At 58.0% G+C, this 25,152-nt stretch overlaps 2 protein-coding genes across 2 annotated transcripts; one reads left to right on the plus strand and one right to left on the minus strand.

Annotated features, from left to right (window-relative positions):
* The first annotated feature begins 601 nt into the window (after positions 1-601).
* Positions 602-2,827, plus strand: FOXS1 (forkhead box S1). Its single transcript, XM_047852970.1, has one exon. It carries the CDS (start codon positions 1,570-1,572, stop codon positions 2,560-2,562), a length of 993 nt encoding a protein of 330 aa, XP_047708926.1. The 5' UTR covers positions 602-1,569; the 3' UTR covers positions 2,563-2,827.
* Positions 2,828-11,639: 8,812 nt separating this feature from the next.
* MYLK2 (myosin light chain kinase 2) lies at positions 11,640-24,816 on the minus strand. Its single transcript, XM_047853533.1, has 13 exons — positions 24,765-24,816; positions 24,217-24,294; positions 23,766-24,108; positions 22,545-22,846; positions 20,886-20,991; positions 20,203-20,296; positions 17,835-17,944; positions 17,609-17,750; positions 15,022-15,092; positions 14,753-14,881; positions 13,807-13,959; positions 13,482-13,614; positions 11,640-12,537 (listed from the first exon to the last, which is right to left on the minus strand). The coding sequence occupies exons 1-13, from the start codon at positions 24,814-24,816 to the stop codon at positions 12,457-12,459; spliced, it is 1,794 nt and encodes a 597-aa protein (XP_047709489.1). The 3' UTR covers positions 11,640-12,456.
* Positions 24,817-25,152: the final 336 nt, after the last annotated feature.

Below are 25,152 nucleotides of genomic sequence, written 5' to 3' on the forward strand. Positions count from 1 at the left end.
CCGGGGGGGGGGGGGTGTCCAGTGACTGTCCTCTGTCCCTGCTCCTCTTCTATAGAAGGGGTCATGTTAAGGAGTTATAGAATCCTAGATTCAAACCTGGATTCAGATCTCAGGTTTGTCATTCACTAGTTGTGTGACCTCAGGCAAGTCACTTAACTTTTCTGAAGCTAGATTCCCCATCTATTCAAAAGAAGCCACAAAGGCCTTTGGAGCAAGGTTGGTAAATGCAGAAGAGGGAAGTTGAGCTGTCAGGAGGCTGACTTGGAGAGTGGCACACAGTAGGTATCCTCTGACTTGGTTACTTATGGGTGGGAAAGCATGGAGAGCACCCTTAAGATTGGATCCTGACTGTTCTAGGCTTTGCTGGCGCAAGGCTGCAGCTGGTGGGGAGCCTCAGTTCAGAGTGACATTCCTGAGCTAGGTCTAAACCCTGACTCTGGGCTAAACTCCTGGAGGCTGCTGAATTCCGTGTAAGGGGGCGTGTTACATCCTCACCACAGTATGGACAGCTGAAGAGTCGCCAGCTCCAGTTTAGAGATGAGAAACTGAGGCTCAGCCAGGGTCAGGGACTTGCTTGAAATGCCTCTTGGAGGTGGGCAGGGGTGGTGGGGGGAGGTCTCTGCCTAGATGGCCGTCCTCTCCACAGCGGTCACTAGAGGGCGCCAGAGCTCAGAATACTGGGTTTGGCGGTTCTCCTCGCCTCCGAGGGGCCGCGCCCCTCACACACCCCGGAGCTAGGAGGGCAGCAGTATTGTGACCTCAAGGGCTGTGCACTGCCGGGAGAGGGGGGCGGGTCTGGGGCAGGGAGAAAGGAGACCCCAGGCCCGGAAGGAGAAGGAGAGGAGAAAAGGGGAGCTGGAGGCGGGGACTTGAGGGCCCCTGGGGCTTTTCTCACAGGACTCCCAGTTCTCTAGATCAGCCCCTTTGATTCTGCCTCCTGTCTCTCTCATCAGCGTGCATCTCTCTCTGTCTCTCTGCCCTACACATCTTGTGTCTGTGCCTGTGTCTCTGTCTCTTGCTCTTTCACTCTGTCTCTGTAGCTTTATTTGTTTTTGGTGACTCTAACTGTCTCCATATAGCGTGTGTGCACGCGTGCGTGTCTGGCTCTGTCTGTTCTTTCTGTCTCTGTCTTACCTTCGTCTCTCTAGGTATGTCTCTGCCTCTGGCTCGCTGTGTGCGTCACTGTTTCTCTTGTTATGTCTTTACCTCTCTGTGTCTTTCTCTCTGTTTTTAACTGCCTCTGTCTCTTTCTGTTTCTGTCTCTCGCTCGGTTTGCATGTCCTGTCCCTTGCAGCCACCCCCACCCCCAGCACATGTGGGCTGAGGGTCTCAGTCCCTTCCCTCCTATCTCCTCACCCCTGGCAGCTGTGCAGTTTCCCAGTCCTGGCCTCCCTGCCCGCCCCTCTTGGGCCTTAGGGGAGCGGGGTGAGGGAGGAAGGGAGGGCAGCCTGGTGGGCCCACCCCTTTTTGCCTTTCCAGGCTGGGAGGCTGGGCCAGTGAGCCTTTTAACCAGCCTTGGACGCAGTGCCTGGCCCCTCTGTGGTCCCGGCCGCCGCCAGCCCGGCCAGCATGCAGCAACAGCCCCTGCCTGGGCCCTTGGCCCCTGCGGCTGAGCCGACCAAGCCTCCCTACAGCTACATAGCTCTGATTGCCATGGCCATCCAGAGCTCCCCAGGACAGCGGGCCACACTCAGCGGCATTTACCGCTACATCATGGGCCGCTTCGCCTTCTATCGCCACAACCGGCCCGGCTGGCAGAACAGCATCCGCCACAACCTGTCACTCAATGAGTGCTTTGTCAAGGTGCCCCGTGATGACCGCAAGCCAGGCAAGGGCAGCTATTGGACGCTGGACCCCGACTGCCACGACATGTTTGAGCACGGCAGCTTCCTGCGCCGACGCCGACGCTTCACCCGGCGAGCAGGTGCCGAGGGAGCCAAGGGCCCTGCCAAGGCACGCCGTGGACCCCTGAGAGTGACCAGCCAGGATCCGGGAGTCCCCGACGCCACAACTGGCAGGCAGTGCCCGTTCCTGCCGGAGCTGCCAGAGCCCAAGGGCCTAAGCTTCGGGGGTCTGGTGGGGGCCTTGCCAGCTACCGTGTGCCCTGCAACCACTGACGCCAGGCCTCGGCCACCCATGGAGCCCAAAGAGATGCCCGCACCTAAGCCTGCAGGCCCGGGGGAGCTCCCTGTGGCCCCCTCGTCTTCCCCGTGCCCAGCATATGGCTTTCCTGCTGTCTTCTCCGAGGCTGAGGGTTTCAGTAAGGCCCCTACACCCATCTTGACCCCAGAGGCGGGCATTGGGAGCAGCTACCAGTGCCGGCTGCAGGCACTGAATTTCTGCATGGGGACTGACCCAGGCCTTGAACACCTCTTGGCCTCAGCAGCCCCCTCTCCTGCACCACCCACTCCTCCAGCCTCAGTCCGGGCCCCGCTGCCCCTGCCAGCTGACCCCAAGGAACCTTGGGTTGCAGGCAGCTTCTCTGTCCAGGGAGGTTCCAGCTACCCATTGGGGCTGACCCCCTGCCTATACCGGACACCAGGAATGTTCTTCTTTGAGTGAAGCCAGCCCGGCCTCAGGCAGTCCCTGCAGGGCCCCTGCCAACTGCACCCTCCAGGGTGAGCCTGACTCTAGGATCTGGGGCACTCTCAAGGGACCCGGGCCTGGCAAGCCAACGACAGCTGGGACAGGAAGCCAAGATTGGAGTAGCGAACACGCAGCCAGGCCCCAGGGCCTCTGGACAGACTTGAGGGAGAGGGGAGGCAGGGCCCCCGTGGGATTTACTCTGTGGCTCTCAGGGCCAATAAAAGCAGTATGATGATGGTCAGCCTGCTGGATGGTTGGGGACTGAGGGCTGGGACGCCTGGCTCTGTGTGCGGTGGCTGTGGTTGTGGGGTTGCGGGGCAGAGTCAGGGGATCCTGGGTGGAAACGTCCCATATGAGGCTTTCTCTTGCTGGGGACTTTCTCAGGGAGTTTCCCAGGAAAGTGGAGGAAGGGGGAGAGCAGGGAATAGGGGAGAGAGAAAAGGAGTGTGGCCAAGAGATACCAGGCAGGGGGTAAAGATGGGCTGGCCTGAGGGGCTGATTCTCCAGCCCCAAACTCTGTGACTCAGCACCCCCCCATTATCAGTGGTCATAATAACTGTGACCATTTGTGGCATTTATTCTGCCGTGGGCTTGTGTATATCCTTTCCCCAGACCTTATGCAATTCAGGATGTTATCCCCATTTTCCAGTGGTGGAAACTGAGGCTCAGAGAGTTCAGGGCTCATTAGCTCCGACCCCAGATGGCAAATAAGTGGCTATGCCCCCAGCCCCTGACCCGCAGTGAGGAAGCAGGGGTGGCACATGGGAGGAGAGCTGGTGGTGACCCCCAGGGTGGGAGAGGCTTTTCTGGAATCCTGGAATGCCAACGCCAACAAGGCACCCTTGCCCCTTTGCACAGACATGGAGCCCAAGGCTCAAAAAGGCAGACCCCAGTCCCTTTGCATTTTCCACATGAATGGGGGACCTCCCTGAGCCCCCAGCTCTCCAAGGCCCCCTGATGACTCTTTAAGAAAGCATTTCTCTTATGGGGGAAGTGTGACTGTCCTGGATACAGATCAGAAGTGACTGATTCCTGACTTTTGGCCTCCTCTGGCCGTCCCCCTCGGCAGAAGCAAAAGACGTGGGTATATTCGTGGCCCCTATCAGAGGAACAGACTCAGGGACCTGAAACCTCAGTGTCCCCACACCCTTCAATACCAGCGTTGCTGAGGCACAGGGCTTCCTTGTGGAGCCTCGATGCCCCATCTGGATCCTGGGTATAGGGAGAAAAGAGAGAGGCCAGGGATACTGGGGAAACCCCCTTTCTGGCATTTGCTGTAGGGGCTTTGAGGGTCTTCTGTCCCACAAGGTGACACCCAGGGGTCTGGAGACCCCTTGGTCGGGCAGGCGGCACAGTGCCTCCAGAGGCCCTCACTCGGGCAGGCGGCCATGCTGATTTCAGTCTCTGCTGCTCCGTCCTCCCTCAGCAGGTCCCCTGGGGCCAGGGAGGAAGCGAGCCTGGCTGGACAGTCCCTACTGTCTGGTTCCCACAGACTCCAGAGCCGCCAGGGTGGAGGGGGGACCTGCAGGGTGGGGGCTCACTGTGACCGGAAGGGGTTGGGAAAATGCCTGGCCAGCTGTGGAGGCCCTCCCCACCACATGCGCGGGACCCCAGCCTGGAGTCCATCTAGCAATGGGGAGAAGGAGAGAGGGTTTGTTCTGTCTCGTCACGTCTAGGCAGCCTCATGGGTGAGGAGTAGGGGGAAGTCCTGGGTGTGCAAGGCATGGGTGAGGAGAGGGGAAGGAGGCGCTTGTGTGGGTTTGTTCTGAGGTGTGTGTGTGTGTGTGTGTGTGTGTGTGTGTGTAATGTGCAAACAGTTACAGAGACAGGGACAAACAGATTCAGGGGGGTAAGAGTTCTTTTTCAGTTGGGTCAGGGAAAGAGGCCTCTGCCGGGCACTGTTCCCTGTGGTGCATTCCTGTGGAGACCTGGTGACCCCAGTCCCTTCCCAGCTTGTGTCCTGAACTAGTAGGAAGATGGGGAGGCTGGCCCCACGGCGGGGAGCCCCGGCCTCTGCATCCTGGTCCAGCCATCCTCTGAGGAGGTTAGCATCTGAACTGGGGTCGGGGGCGGGGGGTGTGCCTGGGGAGAACATGCAAAAAAGGCTCAACCACACCCTGGTGCACAAATCCGCTAGGGTCACGAGCCCTCTCTCCACGTCCCTCTCTGACCCCCAACATAGTCAAGAAGTGAAGACAGGCCCCTCTGCTCCAATCCCCAAGCAGGACCCGGGGCTCAGTGCCTGCCTTGGACTCCCTCTATGATTCTGGAAGCGTGCCCATCGCTCTGGGTCCTGATTTTACTTCCTTTGCCCAGCGGGGGCTGGAGGAAGGGCAGCCTGACTCTGAGTCTGCGTCCCAGGGGAGGGTCCGACATGGGAGACTGGCTGGAAGGGATCCCATCTCCAGAGGTGTTGGACCAGGAGGCCCAGACACCATGATCTCATGTTGCCCTCTGCTTGCTGCCCAGCCGGAGGACCCCACCCACTGGGCCTCCTGCCCTCACATTCTTTCCATGACCAACAGACGCCCTGTGCTCCTGCCTGGCCACCCCCACCTGGAGGAGCGGACAGTGCTTAGCAGAGATCCAGAATGCCTACGCGGGGGCCAACCCAGAGAGAGCACCTCAGTACAGATGGCCCAGACCCAGGCCAGAGAAGGCAAGTGATGTGCCCAAGGCCACGCAGCAAAGCAGGAGCAGGTAACCCCTCTGCTGCCCTAACTGTATAGCTCTTGGCTGACAGGGGCCGTCCCATGTGACTCTGCTTAAGGGACCCTCCTTCCTGGAGGCTTGTCTGTCTCCAGAAGGGGATCCCGACCCCTTCCCCTCTTCCCCAGCAGGTCAGAGTGGGGAAGGGTGCCCAGTTGCCTTGCAGAGGCAGGCTAAATCAAATTCTGAAATGGTAGAATCAGTGGTATTTAAGAATATTCCAGAGCTTTTAATCACAGCAGCTTAGATTCTTGGAATATCAGTGCTGAAAGGGCGTGTCCTGCCCAATTTCTGAATCCCTTCTATACCAAGAAGTGCATGTCACGTGGGGTTCCAGGAAAGGGGAGCCCACTGCCTTCAGAGGCCACCCCTTCCCGCCCAAGTCTGGCAGCTCTGAGGGGCTTTCAGGAAGTTCTTCACCTGCTGGTCCTCCGGCCTCTGCTCTCCCTGCCCCCAGGGAAGCCCGCCACCCCCACCCGCAGGGCCGGGCCTTCCTCAGACTCCTCCACCCTCCACATTTTATCTCCCCGCCGCTCTTTCGCCCACCCGCTTCCTTCCCCGGTTTATGGCTTTCCACTGTCCAGAGCTCAACGCTCCCCACACCCCAGACAGTGCCTGAGCCAGGGGCCCGGAGACCCTGTCCTGATGAGGGCGGGCCACTCTGAGGCTGCCACATTGATGAGGACAAAGGGGGAGGCTGGGCCGGCCTGCCTGTCATGTCTGCCTGCAGCGAGTATACGGAACCTTGCGATCCAGTCTTCAGCCAAAACAGGCTGTCCCAACACGGGCTCCCATCACTCCCGAAGGCCAGGCTGCCAGAGGCTAAAAGCAGGAGCTCTGGAGCCCAACTGGCTGGGTTCACATCCCAGCTCTGTCACTTCCTTGCTGTGCAACTTTAAGCAAGTGGACTTGCCTCTCTGAGAACCACTTTGTTCATTCGTAACCTGGGGGTAATGATTTCAGCCCCCAGGACTGGTATGTGCAAAGCCTCATCTTACATATACCATGATTACAATTCAGCCAACAAGAATGACATCAGAAGTTAAGACAGCCCCACTGAAGGGCCTGGCGGCCTCAGCCCGGTCTGTCTGCCCCTTCCTTTGCCGGGGGGGGGGGGGGGGCAAACTTCTGTCCCCCGACATCCGGAGGTGCCTAATCCCTACTCCCTCCCCACTGGTTAACTGGGTGGTGACAGGGAGGCAGCTGGTGGGGCCAAAGGAAGTGGTTCCAGGCTAAAAACAGGCCATTTAGTCACACAGCCAGAATCCTGCGTGGTGGCCCCTGGAAAGCCAAAGGCTGCCTCCTCCTGACCACAGCCCTCAGGGAGCCCTGATCTGTTTTGGATACAAATGAGAGGCTGACCCTCCTGCTCCTGAAGACAGCCAACTCACTGGTGAGTGTCGTTTCCACTTCTAGGCCCTTACGCTGGCCGTCCCCTCCACCTGGCACACTCACTCCCCACGGGCTGACCTCTCAACATCCAGAGGCCAAGTTAAATATCACCTTCTCAGAGAAGCCTCCCCTCACCCCCCTGATTAGACGCCCCTAGATTATTCTCCATCTCTGCATCCTATTTGTGTCCTCCACCAGGCACCTGTTGCAACGTGGATTTATGCATTTCTATGCGTATTCACTTTTTATTGTGTCTCTGCTTTAGAATGTAAGCTTCAGGGAGGAGGGGTTGGGTCTGCCTTATTCATTTTACCTACTTCCCTAGTCCGGTGACTAGCACACAGCAGGCCCTCAATAAAGGTTTGCTGAGTGGAGAAATGGAGTCATGGCCACCCGCCCATTCATCCATTCGCCCTGGATTAAATCTCAGAGGAGCCCCCAGGGGCTCCCTGACCCATTCAGAGCAAAAGCCCATGTCCCATGGGCCCGTGCCGTCTGGCTCTGCCCCTGCCAGCCCTGTTCTCACTCCAAACAGCCTTTGTACCTGCTCTTCCTTCTGCTGGGAACAGTCTCCACTAATATGCCCTGAATACCCTTCGATCTGTGTTCAAATGTCCTCAGAGAAGCCTTCCCAGACACTGCCCCCACCCACCCCATCAACGCATTCCAAATTCACTACTGCCGGTCAGAATTCTCCCACCTAGAATAAAGTTCCCCAAGGCCAGAGATTTGTGTCTCCTGGCTGTTCCAGACCTAGAACACTGTCTGGAACACTGTAGGGGCTGAAGAAATAGTTGTGGAACAAGTAAGCTCAGCAGCCTATGCCACCTGCTCTATCCACACACCCCATGTAATGCACTGTCTCTGGGGGGCAGGTGCTATTATTACCCCATTTTACAGACAGGAAACTGAGGCTCAGAGAGGGCAAATAAGTAGATTTGAACCCCATTCTGTGTGACCCGAGTGCAGTCTCCCTGCCATCAGCCTGTCTCCCTAGAGGCTCATGAGACCTGTGTCTGCCTCCGGTCCCCGACAGTTCTCTTTAACCTCTCAAGCCGACCTGGCCCAGCCTCCTTCTGGCTTCCCTGCCTCCAGTCTCCCTCTCTCACTCACCAACCTCCCTGGCTTCAGAGATCCTTGTAAACCACAGATCTGGCCCTGTGCCTCCTTTGCTCAAAACCCCTCCATGTCTCCCTATTGCCATACTGGAATGCTCCAAGACAAGCTTGCCCTTAGCTACAGGTCTTTGGACATGTGATCTCCTCTGCCTGGAACACCCACCTCATGCCATCTGGAAAAGGCCTGCCCCTTATTTGCCCTCAGCTTGGATGTCACTCGCCGCCATTGAAAAGAAGAGAATGGGGGTTAGTGTCTTCTTCTGAGGCCCTCCAGCTTCGCCCTGACCCCCAACCTACCATCCTGGTAGGGTTCCAGACATTGTGAGCTGAGGGTGGGTCCCCTGAGGGTGGGGACCGTGCCCACAGTTCACCTCTGGGTTCTAGCTTGGGGCCAGGCCCAGAGAAGGGACTCAACAAACAGCTGTGACATGATTGGATGTGTCAGATGTAGGACTGTCTGCTTTGCATCGTGACCCCACTGTTTACTGGCTGGGAACCCAGAGACCTGTCCACAAACTCCCTGAACCTCAGCTGCCTCATCTGAATGAAATACCTAAGGAAAATACCCACTCACAGGGTGAGAATGAAATGAGTTCATAAATGGAAATCACTCAGTACTGTGCCTGGCGCTCAGTACATCGCAGCGTTAACGTGCCGAAAGGAACAGGTGTGTGGGCAGCTGCACGAATGGGAGCTCGGCGCAGGTAGGCACCTCCTTCAGGCCAACGCTGGCCGCTTCACACCCTCGGGCAACCCTGTCACTGGCTGAATCTTTTCCCACCACTGCCCCGTTGGGTCCAAGGTGGCCAGTGGAATTCAAGGCCACTGGACGCAGACAGGAAGAGGCAGCGTCACCAGGCCTGGTGTAATCCAAACCAGATGCGGCCTCAGACCCATGGGGGTGGTCACTGTGGGCCTGGCCAAGGCCCAGAGGCAGGAAATAGTCTTGGAGGAACGCTTTCTGGGCTGGAATCAGCCAGGAGGAGCCGTTCCATTGAGGGTGTTAACCCTTCTTAGCCCACAAGGGGGTGCCCAGGACCCCGAGCAGGGAGGGGAAGCTCATGGCCCTGTGGCCCCAGGAAGCACCTTGCAGGGAAGATCACAGCGTCAGCATTGTAACGGGCCCCGTGCCTGAGAAACCGACCCACAACCAGGCACTACGGTAGGGCACAACCAGCTAGGGGATACTCACAGCTGGCACCCGGGACTTGAAGAATCACAGACCAGAGCCTTGGCCCTGGCCCTGGCTCCAGCTGGCAGGCCCCAAAGAGCCATGGATTCACTCTCTCCACCAGGATGGCCCCTAGGGTGAGAAGCTTTTTCCTGCGAGGCTGCTGGGGATGGGGGTTCTAGTGGTGGTAATGGGGCTGGGGCCCAGGCCTGCCCAGAGGCAGAAACTCAGCCCCACACTGAAGGCTGCCACCGTAGCTTTTTTTCTGAGTGTGCCCTGTGGCCCTTGGAGGGGACAAAATCTCTCTGAACCCTCATTTCCCCATCCATATTGTTGAGTCTATATCCTTTACCTCCAGAGACCAGGGGAGGCACAAAGGAGGGCCCCTGATAAATCAGAAAGAGCTTTCCAAGATGCGCTCCTAGGAGGTGATAGGGACAGAAGCAGTGATCAGCCCTGTTCCACGGTTCTGGGTGGGCTTCCTTCCTAGGACATGTTCATTTACTGTGTGGTCTTGGGCAAGTCACCTGCCCTCTCTGAACCTGTTTCCTCATCTGTGAAATATGGTAAATGGGCACCCTATCCCATCTTGCGACTGTCACAATACCCCTAGGAGTAGCAGTGGGGAGCAGAGCTGAGGCTGTCGTTTGCATACCGTAGAGGAGGAAACTGAGACTTGCACCCAGAGTCCAGGGGCCTGGGTTCTCTGCTGAGGGGCCTTCCTTGTTTTGGCCTCGGTTTCCCCAGCTGGATCCAGGCCCTGGATCTCTGCTGTGGCCGGACCTCATTTCCTCACCCCCCGCCCCACGGCTGTGACTCATCCCTCATCATCACGCTGTGTGGCCGAGGCTCAGCCTGGGTGGGGGCCAGCGACTGAGAGAACTCAGAGGAAACCACAGGCCTGGCCCAGCTGGCAGGTGGTGAGCAGGCAGGCAGGCAGGCCGGCAGGGATCTACAGCCCTGGGGGCCTTGCCCATAAGCACGAGTCCCATCAAGAGCTCAAGCCAGGCTCCCCAGGCTTCTCAAACCCTGAGTGCAAGACCCCCAGGCTTAGTCCCCAAAGTCTGCCACACCCCGCCCGTGTGGCACCTGCTGCCGTGGAAGCTGCACTCACCTGCTGGTACAGGGCCAGGGTAGGGGGTGAGAACCCTGGCCTTGCCCTCCAGGCCAATATTCACGGAGGCAGGGGAGGTAGGGGTGAACTGTCAAGGTCTCGGTAGGTGGGCAAGTCCAAGATTTCTCAAAAGGTAGGCAGTGTAACGGTTAAGAGCAGGGGCTCTGGGCCCCATGGTCCGGGTACAAATCCTGGCTCTGCCATCGACGAGCTGTGTGACCCTGAGAAAGTGGCTTAACCTCCCTGAGGTTTGGTTTCCCCATCTGAGAAATGGACACAACACAGTGCTTGCCATGCGGGCTCACCATGAGTAATCAGTGCGATCATGAACACATAGAGCTGGACCAGGGCTGGTACCCAGCAGGGCTCAATGCGTGCGAACTGCTGTCCCTACCATTCCTGCTGGAACCAGTTCACCCCAAGCAGGCAGACCCACTGTCCCACGTAGGCCAGTCCCACCTCTGACTCAGCTGTCCTCACAGTCGGAAAGGCTATGCCCTATTAGTGTTAAGCTCTCTTGCCCCCTGGGCTGCCCTCTCCAGCAGATGGAGCCCCCTCCCCTGCATTGTATGCAGGCCTGGGGAGGAGCAGGCTGTGGCCCATGGGGAAGAGTAGAGAACAGAGCTCTCTCCTCCCCCTCATCCTCCCCCCCCCCCCCCCCCCCCCCGCAGGCCTCTGGGGAGACCCCCGTCCGTGCAGCTCCAGCGAAGGCACCACAGTCCTGCCCGAACTTCTGATGCCACCCGGAGCCTCTGTTTTCTGCTCACACCTTGTTCTGGCGAGAAGCAGGGTGTGCGCATGGGCAGAGCCTTGCTCTGGGGGACAGAAGAGTTCATTTCATGCTCCAGCTTCTGACCTGTTGAATAGCCTTCAAGTTCCTTCCCCTCTCTAAGCCTCAGTTTTCTCCTCTGTAAAATAGAAATAATAAGAATATTGGGGCCCCTGGGTGGCTCAGTCGGTTGAGAGCCCCACTTCGGCTCGGGTCGTGATCTCGCGGTCTGTGAGTTCGAGCCCCACGTTGGGCTCGGGGCTAACATCTCAGAGCCTGGAGCCTGCTTCGCATTCTGTGTCTCCCTCGCTCTCTGCCCCTCCCCCACTCATGCTCTGTCTCTCTCTCTCTCTGTCAAAAATAAACATTAAAAAATTTTTTTTAAAGAAATAATAAGAATATCTACCTCATAAGCTTACAGTGAGAGAGAAATGAGTTAACATCCACACAAGCACTTGACTGGAGCCTGGCACACAGTAAGCATCCAATAATGGTGCTGTGACAGATGAGCAAACCGAGGCACAAAGTAGGGAAGCCACTGGCCCCGATCGCGGGCTGGGCAGTGTGGCTCCTGGGGCTGCGCCGGTGACCACCCCGCCATGCACTCAAGTGCCACTAGAGCGCCCGGCACGTGGCAGTGTTCGATGGACAATAGTCCTCTCTGACCTCACCCGAGTGCGGGCACACAGACACACACACACAGGGAAGGGAGCCACATCCAACCTGTACATTTATTTACAAGGCACAAGCTGAGAGCAGGTTGGGGACTGCCCAGTGGCTTTCCCCCTCCTCCTGGGCCTGCTGACCCCATCATCTGAAGCCGTGGATGACCCTTGGGATGAGGGTCCAGAGTGGCTGGGTTGGGCCAGCCTGGCCCTCAGGCACGCTTGGGGGTGGTCTCCCTGCCCCCCAGGCCTCTCCCCTCCCCCTCCGCCAGGCCTGGGCTGGGCGCCCTTCTCTCACACGGAGTTCCTGTGTGTTGGTGGTCGTAAGGAAGGTGGGCGGGGGCCGGGCCGGGCCGGGCCAGATGGTGTGTACTAGGCCTTATCTGTTGGGAGCAGGGAGGCGGGCGGGGGCATGGAGGTCCTCTTTCACAAAGCCTGCTCTGTTCCCCTGGCAGCTGGGCCTCAGGAATTGGCCTCGCTGCCTTCCTGCCCCACCAAGGGCCTCCCATCCACAACCGCAGAAGCCCCACGTGCTGGGACCCCCAGCCTTCCCGTGCCAGCTAGGAGCAAGCCCCGGCCAGGGATGCCCCAGGTGAGGCCAAGCAGGGGTCACCGGGCTAGCAATTCCAAGAGAGGGAGCCAGGGAGGGGACAACAGGGCCTGTGGCATCTGGGCTGTGACAGACGGGCCGGGGAGGGCCCTGTCTGGGGAGGCGTTAGCAGGATCGATTCAGGCCACATCTGAGGCGGCTCACGTCGGGGAAGCAGTCGCTGCGCGGGGTCGTGGGGAGCCCCGAGCCTCCCGGCCTGGCGCAGCCTTGTCCTAGCCAGCCCACCCTGGGGATCTGGCCCGTCTTCTCTGGCCTTCTGGGCTGTGTGGCCTCAGCCCCGGCCACTGTGCAGCTGCGTCCAGGCCTCAGGCGCTCCCGGGGCTCAGACCCCCAGAGCCATGAGTGCCCCCGAGCTGCTGATCTTCTTGAAGCGGTTTGCAGCACTGACGGCAATGAAGTTTTTCTGAGGGATGAGGGAGAAATGTCCCAGTCAGCCTCGGGGCAAAGGAGAAGCTGTGGTCCAGCAGAGCGTCCCCTAAGTAGGTCTCCTTCATTCCCCAAAGGCCAGGTGGAGGGAGGGTGCAGTACCCAGAGTGGCCACAGGAGGTGCCATGATACCGTATCTTCCAGGACGCCGTCCTTTATTCAACAGGTATGGCAGCCAAACCTGAGTACCTCTCTGTTCTAGATGCTTCAGTGGCTCCTATTTTGCTCCAAGTAAAACATAAGCCCTTTGCTATGGCCAACAAGTCCCTCCACCCCCTGCCTCCCATCCATCTCTGATTTCATCTCCCTAACCCCTTGCCTACTCCCCTCCAGCCTTACTGCCCACCCCACCTGTTCCTCACACTTGCCAACCACGCTTCTGCCTCAGGGCCTTTGCACCAGCTATTCCCTCTTCCTGGAACATTCTTCTCCCCAGTACCAGCATGGCTTACTCCTCACTGCTTTCAGGTGTTTTGTTCACATGCTCTCTCACAGTGGGCCTTTCCTGACCACCCTATTAGGAAATGCAACCTCTCCCCTGGCACTCCTGAGCATCCTCATTCTTTTCTAGAGCCCTTCCTTAACCTCATTTAATATCCACCCCACCCCACCCCCCCCCCCCCCCCCCCCCCGCCTACCCAAAGTAAGTCCATACAAATTAAAATCCTTGTCTCTTTTGTCCACTGCTGTGTTCCCCAGGCCCAGAAGTGATAGACGCTATCTAGGGGGTGGGTGGAGGGTCACTACTCCAGGAGAGGAACCAGCCCGGGACAGAGAGAGAAAAGCCAACCCTGTTTTCCAGACAGGGCTAGGCCTGGTCGATAGAAACTGCCAAGGCAGGGCTGGTGGGGCCTGGGATCTGGTGCCAGGAGCTCTTCCCGCCTGCAGCCCCTCCCTCCTCCCCACCGTGTCCAGTGGTACCTTCCAGCGCCTCTTCATGAGGTATTTCTTAAGCAAGATCTGGGACTTGAGGCGGCGGTTACAGCGCTTGGCTTTCTCTGCCAGGTTGTTGAGCCAGGGGTGGGCGAGGCACTGGGCAGCGCTCATCCGGGCTCTATGGGAGGGGGCAGTGCGGTGAGGATGGGCGGAATGCCTGCGAAACACCAGAGCCCAGCCGCTGCCCGGCCCTCTTCCTGCCCTGCAGTGCACGCACACACACACACACACACACACACACACACACATATGCAGGCACGCACGCACTGGGCTTGCACACACGGGGTTTGTGTCCTGGGGTGAGCCTCACCTCTGGTCCTTGACAATGAGGTTGGAGACAAAGTCTTTGGCCTCATCAGACACGGCCTCAAAGGTCTCCTCGTCAAAGTACCAGTTGGCAGAAAGAACGTTGTTTAGGGTCTCTGTGTCATCGTCTCCCAGGAAGGGGGAGAGGCCACTCAGCCTGGAGAGAGGGGATGTCAGGGAGCAGGGAGATGAAATTGGGGACCCTGAGTCACCTTTGGGGGCTCAGGGGATGGAGGCAGATCCTAGAAGGCAGCACCATGAGCTGAAAAGACTCCCAGCTTCTTTAAAAAAAAAAAATTTTTTTTAATCTTTATTTATTTTTGAGAGAGAAACAGCATGTGAGCAGGGGAGGAGCAGAGAGAGAGGGAGACACAGAATCCAAAACAGGCTCCAGGCTCTGAGCTGTCAGCACAGAGCCCGACGCGGGGCTCGAACTCACGAACTGTGAGATCATGACCCGAGCCAAAGTCGGACACTCAACCGACTGAGCCACCCAGGTGCCCCGACCCCCAGCTTCTTGAGTGGGACAGACCTGGGTTTGACTGGCTGGGTGACCTTGGGCAAGTCACTTCCCCTCTCTGAGCCTCACTCTTCTCATCTGTAAAATGGGCACAATCATCCCAGCTTCCCAGGTTACAATGGAGAAGAGGAATGATGAGTGCATAAAAAATGTCTGCTGCCCCTCTGCCCCCACCCTGAGTCATAAAGGTCTGCTGTCCAGAGCCTTAGGCTAGGACACTATGCCTTTAGGGGCCTTCATTTCTCCATCTATAAAATGGGTACAAAGTTCCCTTCTCTTGGTTCTCCCTAGCACTCCCAACCCCAGCAACCCCCTTCCTGAGGGAGTGGAGAGATGGGACCTACCCCACCAGGACCCCAGGGCCAATTTTGGCCCCAGCTGCCCACCCACATGCCCAGTCCCACAGACACCACATTCTCTCAGGACTCACAGCATATAGGTGATGACCCCCATACTCCACATGTCTGTCTTATCGGAGATTTGGTCATAATTCACCACCTCAGGTGACAGAAACTCTGGGGTCCCAAAATTCACCTTCAGCTTCTCGTTGGGATTATACCTTGGGGGTGAGAGCAAGAGCTCAGAGTGCAGACCCCGGCCCGCGTGCCGGCACCCTCCGCTCCTCCCCTGCCCCCTACCCACCTCAGAGGCTTGCCCTGCCCTTCCCCTCTCCCCCCCGCGCCCCCACTGAGGTGGTACCTTCGTGCCAGGCCAAAGTCAATGATCTTCACCAAATGGCCCGTGGTGTTGACACACAGGATGTTCTCTGGCTGAGGAGAAGGGGGTGGCCCGGATTGACCTCTGACCTGGCTCACCCTTCGTCCCCACCCAGGTCCACCCATGTCTCGGGCTCTCTGGAGCAGAGCCCCAGGCTGCCAGTGTGGGCGGCCGATCAGTGACCCCCCGGGCCTGCCTGTTCCAGGCACAGATGAGGATCCCGCAGCCCAGAGAGGGACTTTCCCAGGGCAGGGACTGTCCCCTCCCTGCCTCCCTGTTCCCCCCACCAATGTCTAACTAAGGCACCGGGTGGGTGCTCAGCCAAGGCTCCTGGGAATCCTGTGGCCCCGGCACAGGCGAGTGTGTGAGTGAAGTTCCTGTGAGACCGGTCCCTCCCTGCTCTGGGCCTCCATTTTCTCCTCCTGTAACCCGAGGACACGGGGCTAATCTGAGATTGCAAGGCAGAAACATTTTTGGTAGTTAACAATGGTTCAAAGGCAGGAGACTTCACACAAAAACCCTGCTTTCCAGATCTTCTGCACCTCCCGAAACAACAGAAGCCCTCGCCTCATGGCCACACACCGCTCAGGGTGAGTTGTCAGTGATCCCCGAAGAGTGCTAGTCAGTCCCCTGGTTCCCCGGGGGCCTTCACGGCCCTGGCCTGGCCCCTGTTACACATCTGGGCTCTGTGGCGTTTGACTAGAGCACCCCGACAGCATGCTTTCTGAAGGCGCTTTCTGAACCGAGGCATCCGCTCAGAGCAGGACACTAATGACACCCGCTCACCTGGTGTTCGAACAAAACAGAGAAAGAAAAGAAAGCTCCCAGGGTGCGATCTTTTGGGGGAAGTGACACAGACTCAGACCTCCTCCTGGTCTGAGAGTTCCCGAGGAGCCCTGGGAAGGGCCGTCGGGCCATGGGTCACCCAGCTTACTTGACCACGAAACCCCTCTTCGAGGAGAAACTTACTGCTCTCCTGAAAAAACACATTTCAGGATAGAGAGGCTTCAGAATGAGCTTCTTCCCAGGGCACTTCATTTTAACTGGGGACCCTGCTCTACCCCAGAGGCAGTGGCTTTCACGGGGGGGAACGGGAGGCCTCCAATGCCACGTGCAGGCACCAGTGCTGGCCAGAAACTCAGGAGTCACCCTGCTCTTTCCTCTCCCTGCCCTCTGCCCCCTCCCACATCCAAACCCTCAGCAAATCAGACTGGCTCTAGCTTCAGAATGTAGCCACCATCTGGCCACCTTCCATCCCTGCCACTGGTCCCAGCCGCCACCCTCTGGGCCCTTGGTCATTACAACCACCCTTCAGATTCCCTGCCGCCACGTTGGCTCGTTGGAACCCATCTCCTTACTCTCCTGGCTTCACTTGTCAGGGCGGATGCTCACAGCACACCGCCCCGCAGGCTGTCGGAAGGCGCATACTCCCCAAACAGCTCTGACCCCGAGTGAGCCCGCGGTACAGGTGCTGGCCAGCCCCGGGCCTGCTCTGGCCTTTGCATGCTCCTCCAAGTTCACCTCGTACGTCTCCCCGTTACTCTCATGTACTTTTCACAACGCTTTTCCGGTTTCAGATGATCTATTTGAGGAAGGTCCGTTTCCCCCCTAACCTGTAGGCTCCCGGGGGGAAAGGGACGTGTCCTTTGCCATCCCTATGGTAACGCCCGTGCCCAGCACCGTGCACAGCAGCACAGAAGCAGCCTAGCACGGCACAGGTACTCGATACATATTGGTCGAGTGAATGAGCGAAAGGACTATCCACGAGGCCAGCGGGTGCTAACCCACCGCAGTGGTCATGCTCCGTATTCTCCACCAGCCCTGCCGATTATCCTGCAAACGTGACACCCAGCACTAACGCTGCCCCTGCTTACTCTGCACCACGGCCGGCATCGCCGAGCTCCAGTTGACCACAGCTGGAGTGATGCATAAACCCGATTCGCTCTGTCCCTGACCCCCTACCTGCAAGTTACTGAGCAGGGTCAGACGAGGGATGTGAATATCCTCTCACTGAACGTTTTTGTTAGTGCCTATCACGTGTGTGTTGCTGCGCTGATGCTATATGTAATTGATTTGTTTTTCTGACTCCCCTTCTGGAACATAAGTTCCCGGAGGGCAGGCGTTTTTATCTGCTTTGTTCACTCCTGATCTCCACCACCTAGAACACTGCCTGGCAGAGAGTAGGCCCTCCACAAATACTTGTGGGATGAATCAATAAACACTCGCGGCGCCTACAAGGGGCCAGCACTGAGGCGGACGCATTAGCAACACTTAGCAAGTTCATTGCGTGAGACCGTGCGCTTGGGGCTCCCAGGACTGTAAGAGATGTGTACTTAGCACTAGACTAGACGCCCTGAGAGCTAGGACCAAGTCTCTTTCACTCTGTCTTGTAGCCCTGGCTCCTGGTACTTAGTGAAGACTCAATAAACCCTTCGGGATGTATAGATACAAGGATGGAGGGAGGAAGAGAAGGACCCACGGGAGGGGCGGAGGGATAGCTGGTTGCCACCAGGTTTCAGGTGGTCGGATGCTGCTCCTGACCCCTCCCAGGAGGCCCCAGCTCCAGTACCTTGAGGTCCAGGTGCAGAACCCGCATCTTGTGCATGAAGAGGATCCCATCACAGATCTGCCTGACAAACACCATGGTGTCCACCTCAGTCAGCTGATAGTCCTCATCCACAATCCTCTCGAAGAGCTCGCCGCCCTCGATGCTGTGTGCACAGACCCCTCTACAAGCTTGCTTCCGGGCCGGCTGGCACCCCCACCCGGTCCCCTGCCCCACTGCCAGCACTCACTACTCCATGAACAGGACGATCTCGTGCGAGGTCTCAATGGCCGCGTAGAGCTGGATCAGGTTGCGGTGATTCAGCTGGTTCATAACCTCGATCTCAAGCATCACCATTTCCTGGGGACCAGGGAAGCCAGGGGCCCCACCTGAGTGTCACCACTCCCTGTCCTCCACCCTCCACCCCTCTGCCCTTGGCTGGACCTGTCAGGCTGGACCAGTCAGGTCCGGACCACTGCCCGGCCTCCTCCCTGCTGGCCTCCCTGCCTCCTATCTCTCCCCACTCCCGAGACTGTGTCCTTAACCCTGGTCATTCCTGCTGGGACACCATTCCTTTGCCAGATCTTCCCCTTCTCCTCCTGCCTGAACACGGGGGTGCCTGAGGGCCAGTCCTACGCTCACCACTCTCCCTGGGCATCCTCCTCAAGCCCCAGTACCTGCCGTTCTATCCAAATGTAATTGATCCCCAAATACGTACTTCCACCTCTGACTGCACCCTTGAACTCCAGGCACCAACAGCTGCAAATGCCTAACTGCCATTCCCCTTGGATGTCCAAGTGACATGCGGAGTCTCTCAGGTCCAAATGAAACCCTCGATGTGGCCCCCTCCCCACAACTGAGCTGCCCTCAGCTTGCCTGTTAGCAACAGGGCATGACCCCTGGCCCAGGTGCGCAGGACAGAAAGTTAGAGGCTATCTCAGATTTCCCCGCGTTCTTACTCCCTCACACCCGCCATCAGGAAACCCTCTTGGATTACAAACCCAGTCAGTGCCTCCTCGCCTGCTCCATCACTGCCTTCCTAGTCGAGGCTGCTAAACTGTCACTTTCAGAGAGGCTGAAAGCCACCTGTCACACCGGTAGCCTGATATCAGCCATGGTAGGAGTATTGACACCAGGGAAATTGCCAGATGCCACAAATCAAGCCTCTCCCCCTGCCCGCCCCCTTGCCCCCCAGCGTCACGTCACTGCCCACATTTTTCCCATTTTCCTTGCGATTCTACTCCTTCATTCGTATCTCACCGCGCTCGTCACTTCCCCAGAGAGGCCTTGACCTCGCCACCCTGTCTTTATGGCCCCCTTGGCCCCCCACTCCCTGTACCCTGTCTCGCTTTACTTTTCCCGCTAGTGCGTCTCAGTGCCGGACGCCATGCTTTGTGCTTGTTTTTAGTTGTCTGCTCCTCCTCTCTAGCTTGTCAGCCCATGAGGACAGGGACCCACGGACTTCACCACTGTGTCCCTGGCACCTGGCACAGCGAATGGCACAGAAAAAGCACTCAGGAAGAAAGCAGTCAAGAGCTGACTCCAATTAATGTCCACAGCACATGTGTCTTGAGCGTCCAGGCCGAGCCGGGTCTATGACAGAGGCCTGGAGACCCGGCAGTCGAGTAGGGGAGTTGGAGAAAGGCAGAGTCAGGGAGAAACTACACGCCTTCCCAGCGTGCCTAGAGCCGTGACAGAGGGGCAGGGCTGCAGGCCTCTGGGGCTCCTTCTCATGCTCTTCCCAGGCTCCAGGCCTCTGCAGGTGCTGGGTCTCTGCCTCGAATGCCCACCAGCTCACTTCTTGGCTCCCCTGCCTCAACCCAAGGGTCCCCAGCAGGTCTCTGCCTTTTCTGGCCTTCAGGCCTTCCCCCTCACGGTTCCCCTCTGGTTGAAACTCTCTCCCCTGCCCTGCCACCGGATTCAGCTTCTGCTTCAAGCCTTTGTTCTAGAGAGACCCGCCAGCTGAATCAGGAGCCTTCTCCACAGCCCCTTCCTGACCCCCCGCCCTAGCTTACGTGAGTTCTAGCCCTCACCACAACAGGTTGCTAGACGGTCATCACCTCCTCACACACCTGACTCCCTCCCTCACTTCACGTGAGCCTCTGCCCACATTCACTCATTCATTCATTCATTCATTCATCCACTCATTCACTCATTCCTTAAATAAACACTGCCCTCGGCCTCCTCTGAACCGGGCCGGGCTGGGTGTGGAGGCACAGCTCTAGACAGGGCCTGATTACCTCGGCATTCCCTGAAGGCAGAAACCACATTCACTTCCCTTGGGGACCCCCAGGGCCCAGCACAGGGCCTGGCCCAGAGCCCACACTCATGAGTGTTTGCTGAATTGAACCAAACAGAAGGCCTGAATGTCCTGTGCCTAGAAGGGGAAGTCGCAAGGATAAGTTCACTAACTGAGGCGTCTTGTTTACGGGTAGGGGCTTCAGGCCCTGTGGCAGGGTTGTCTGCCTGTCCATCTGTCTATCTGAGTGACCCCTTCAGCAACATCAAGGTCCACACAGCAAACCCCTGGTGCAGACATACGGGTAGAGGGAGGTGAGAGGTACCCACTCCCCACTCCAAGGACCCCCTCACACTCCCATGCAGCCAGCCCCGACTACCTTGTCTTTGGGCGTCTGTTTCTTGATGACCTTGGCTGCCAGCTTGAGGCCTGTGGCTTTCTCCGTGCAGGTACAGACTGCTCCAAACTTGCCGCTGAAGAGAGAAGAGGTTGGGAGTGAAGGGGTTCCCGGGGACACAGGGCTGAGGTAGGGGGCTTGTGTTCCGTTCCCGTCTGGATCCCCCTCTGTGACGGTACGCTTGTCCCAGCCAGCCTGGCTCCGTTCGGAAGCTATGAGCTCCACTGCAGGGACAGTAGCTGAGCCACAAAAACCACGGGCACAGGACAGTTTGGCTCATCCAGAGGATGGCCCCTGGCGTGACAGCTCACAGGCTTGTGGTAAGCATGGGTCCTGGGGCCCTGGGCAAGTCACCTGCGGGGTTTTTTATGAAGCACCTTGCGGGGGTCAGGGTGGTGCCTAAAACTGAAACAGCCAGGAAAATACCATTCATCTCCTATGGGCAACACTGAATGGCCGATGGTGTATCTGTGTGAGAGACGGGGGCGTGAGTGCATGTGACAGCTTGCGTACGATGGGGGTTATTAACCACGTAGAAGTAATTGTGTCCACAGAGATCATGTCCAATCGGGGTGTGTGGGGGCCTTGTACATGAAAGACGTGAGGCCCTGGGTGCTCGATGTGCTCCTGCCTGTGGGCCAGGGGCTCCGGGTCCCAGCTCTCACCCGCCCAGCGCCTCCTTGGAGTTCAGGCTGAATTGACTGTGGATGTTCCCAGGCCTCAGCTCCACGATGCGGTGGGGAAAGGGGGCTGGGGGTGGCGGACAGTCATCTGGGGAGGCAGAACAGAGCCATCAGTCGGTGGCAGGAGCTGCTGAGGATGTACCCCCGCACCACCCCCTCCTGCCTGGCCTGGGCCCCATCCAGCAAAGTTCACCAAGTGATGATACCTGGGGGACAGCTGGCTCCAGGATAGGGGCTAGGGGGCCCAGTTTCCAGTTTCAGCTCTGCCACCAACACACAAAATGGCCTTGGGACTCTGTCAGAGGGGGCTCAGCTTCTCCTGGCACAACAATGGGGACAGCTGATTGGATTTCTTGGGCCCTCCCACATTATAAAGTAGGAAGTCTCCATCCCAAGCTATCTGCATTTCCATTAAAGAAAAGAAAAAAAAAGGCGGGGTGGGGTGGGGACGATAATGGCGGAGCGCCAGATCAGCGTTACTATGTCTGAATGATGGGGTAGGTGATTGGACCTGCCTACCATCCCCTCTAATAACACCACAAGCTGCCCCGAGCTGGGCACCGCCCAAGGGCAGGGCGAGGGCGGGAGGAGACAGGGAAGGCGGTGTTTGGTAGGGAGAGGCTGCCACCTAGCGGTGACGACGGGGAACAGCGGGCCCTGGCGGCCCACAGGCTGAGTCATCGGGAATGGAAACCTCTTTATAAATAGCAAGAGGCAGCAGGGAAGCCGGGCTGGTGATACATTTGACGGCCCTTGGAGGTTGTTCAGGTCCCGTCACCCCGAGGATGTGATTTCTGAAGGGGGCGGGGCAGAGGCTCTGCTGCTGCTTGGGGGAGGAGGCAGTGCTCCTGGCCGCTGCCCAGCCGCCAGGCCCTCCCACCCTGTCTGGGTGGCACCGTGCCGCTGACCAGGCGGGCTGACTGGGCTTCCATGGCACCTCAGCCTGGAGGAGGGGGGTGTCAGGACACTCTGGGCTCTCCTGACCCCATCTCACCCCACCCCCACCCCTGCTGCACCCCTGCCCAAGCCTTTTCCCTACTCAGCTGATCCCCAAGCCCACTCATGCTCTATGTCTCCTCCTTAATAGACCACTAACCCCCCAGCTCCTTGTCTGACCATCAGTTAAGGCCACTCCACGGTCCTGCCCCATCTCACGTGCCCAGCTTCCTTGGTCACTGCTCCCATGCACATACACCTGTGCTCCTCAGTTCATGAACCCTCTATGGCTCTCATGACCCTCCCTACCCCCTCCAGGATGCAGTTGAACTACCAAAGCTTGGCCTTTGAGCTCTTCTACAGACTGACTTTAAATTCCACTGTCCAGAGAGTTGGTGCTGCTCCAAAACCTGCCTAATTCCCCCCCCCCCCCCGCCCCGCAACCCCATTGTAGACAAAGTAGAAGAGAGTGCAAGAAGTGAGCTCTGGAGTGGGGCTGTTTGGACAGGCACAGATCCTGTCCTGGCTGTGGATTTGGGGCACTCGCTACGTTTCCCCTTCCCCAAGCCTCGGTTTCTCCATCCGAAGGGACCAGGAACTTGTACTTCTTAGAGTTATACGACACTCAGTGCTCCAAACTGGGAGACGTGGGGCCATCTGGGGAGCCCCTCTCCCTCCCCAGTCCCCAACCTGCCCCTGGCCTACCCAAAATCTGGAAGCAGTCCTCTTCCTTGGCTGTGGGACCAAGGGCCTGCCCCACCTCCGATTTCTCCGAGGGAACAGCCTGGAACTCGATCCCCCTTGAGGTGTCCCCTTGCACCTTAGCCTGGCCATCCTGGCCTGGAGCCTTCTCTCCTGCTTCCTTCTGGCTGCCTGCCGGGATGTCCTTCCCTCCTTCTGCCACCGTGGCTGGCCCGGGATCCGCGGGGCCGGGGGTCACAGGCACCCCTTCAAAGATGAGCTCTGATGCCTCATTTGGGGGTTTCTCAGCTGGCAGCTTCTCGGGCCTAGAACATGACGATGCAGAGATGATGCCTTTAGCAGTCAGAGCTGTGCTTTGGCCTCCGGGAGGTCTCGATGCTTCCAGAGCCTCTTCTGCAATCTGGAGCTAATACAACCCCCCACCGCTCCCTCAAATGCATGGGGTGATGCATCCAAATTCACTTTGAATGAAGTCAAGGGACATTAATAATACCATAAATGTCTGTGGTCACTATCTTGACTATCAATGCACTAACAGATCATTAATATCGACTAATAGGATTGTTGTTTTGGTTAATTGTTATGTGGCTACAATTAGGGACAGTGTGTGGCTCTTGATTCACAAAGACCGTGGTAATTCAATAGATCACATATCAATGATATCAAGGTATTAACTGATATTAATATATAATTCTGACTGATACGGTGTTACTACTGTGGTTTACAATACATCTCTAATATCATTCATGTGGTTAGCATTCAGGTAAGTCTAACAGAGATTGCCTAAGACTGGTGCTATGTCATGCTTATGAAAGTATTAGTAATGATCTATCAATCCGATTATTAGTCATCTTTTCGCAGTATAGTAAGAAGGTAAGTTATCTTCCCCACCCACCCACCCCCGCCCCGATATCTCAGTCTTGCCCTTGGCTAGAACCAAGTTCATGGAGGAAGGGGAACTCTGGACTCCAGATGCTTGAGAAGAGGTCTTTGAGGACCTCTCTGTGTTGACATTCCTGGTGTCTATGAACGCTCACCACGTCCTGGTTTCTGCAGGGGCACAAGGTAGTAGAGCCGATGCCCAGGACAGATGCTAGACTGTCTCAGAACCGCCCAATCTAGCGCTGAACATGGTGACAACAAAGCCCAAAACAGAGGAGCTACGCATGACCTCTGGGGCCAGAGCCTCAGACCCGTCCCCACTGCCAGACAGGGGGCATTCACCTGGAGATGATGGCAGGACAGCTCGGGCTGTGCAGAAAGGCGGGGGAGCCCCTCCTGGCCCCTGCTTGGCCCTCGGCTGCCTTCTTGTGTACCTTGGGCTCTCCGGGGCCCTGGCTGCCTGAGGTCTCCTGCTTGGCCTTGGGCTTCTTGACACTGGCCTCCGCTGTCTCGGTCTGCTGGGGCAGGGCTGCTGCCTGCCCAGCGCTGCCTTCCGCGGGGCCCCCACCCAGGTCGCCTTCTCCCTCGGGGCCCTGGCTGCTCGTTGAGGGTTGGGCCGGGGACCCGTCCCCTTTCTCTAGGGCATCGGCTTTGGCGTCTTTCTTCAGGGTGGGTGGAACAGGTTCTTTCTTTGGGTCTGGGGGCCCAGGTTTTTTCTTTGCATCCGGGGGACTGGTTTCTTCCTTTGGGTTTGAGGGGCCAGGTTCTTTCTTCCCATCTGGAGGCCCAGGACCTTTCTTTGGATCTGGTGGACCAGGCTCTTTCTCCGTAGCCGGGGGTCCCTCACCTGCTGTACCTTTAGGTGCCTTGTCTGCAAAGGAAGTGAGACACCAGTCAGGATCCACCCACCACCCCCAGCCAGGCTGGCCAGAGACCAGCTCTGGGCCCAGGTCCCTACCTAGGCAGCGATTTGCAAACACTGGTCCCACTGAGCCTCTGGGGCCATCTGATGGGCTCTAGAGATGGGCTGCCAGGATCTGGGAGGCCCTTTTGGGAGGCTTCTGGTCCTCTAATGCGCCTTGATGCCCCCACCGTCCCTTGCCCAGGATGTTTAGATGCCATGCATGGGGGCTTCCCATTTTCCCGTTCTTTCCAGGGAGGGCTTCATGCGGGCCCTCAACCCAGCCCAACATCACCCAGAGATAGTTGTAATTTCTGGGTCTTTCATACGCCATACAAAAAGGCCTGGGGCACAGAACTCCCACTGAGGAACGGGCCCAGCCCTGGATTCAAACGCCCCTTCCCAGGCTCCTCCCTCTGTCTCCTGCCCCAGCTTGGCACCTGTCGATGGGCTCTGGATTCCCAGCTCGACTGCTCCGTTTGCTGTCGCCATGAGGTAGGGAGGCGTGTGCTTCTGCTTGTCTAACTCAAGTCTTTCTAGCTGCAGAAAGAAGAGTGAGGTGTGTCAGGCTGTCAGATTCCTCCTCTTGTCTGGCCGAGAGGAGCCAGGGCCAGCTGACTGAGGGGAGAAAGGTACCTGGAGCTGAGAGGGGCAACTTGAGGGCCGTCTGACTTGCAGCGGCTGCCCAGAAGCAGTCCTGGGGCAGTTGTAAGGGATTGGGCTGGGTGGGCAGAGGCGGAGGCAGGGGCGCGGGCAGGGGAGGCGGGGACGGAGGAGAGGATCTCTTACACCAGGGGCCATGCAGCTCGGACTGCCACCACCTGTCAC

This window comes from Prionailurus viverrinus, chromosome A3 (assembly GCF_022837055.1).
Source record: "Prionailurus viverrinus isolate Anna chromosome A3, UM_Priviv_1.0, whole genome shotgun sequence".
Lineage (NCBI taxonomy): Eukaryota > Metazoa > Chordata > Mammalia > Carnivora > Felidae > Prionailurus > Prionailurus viverrinus.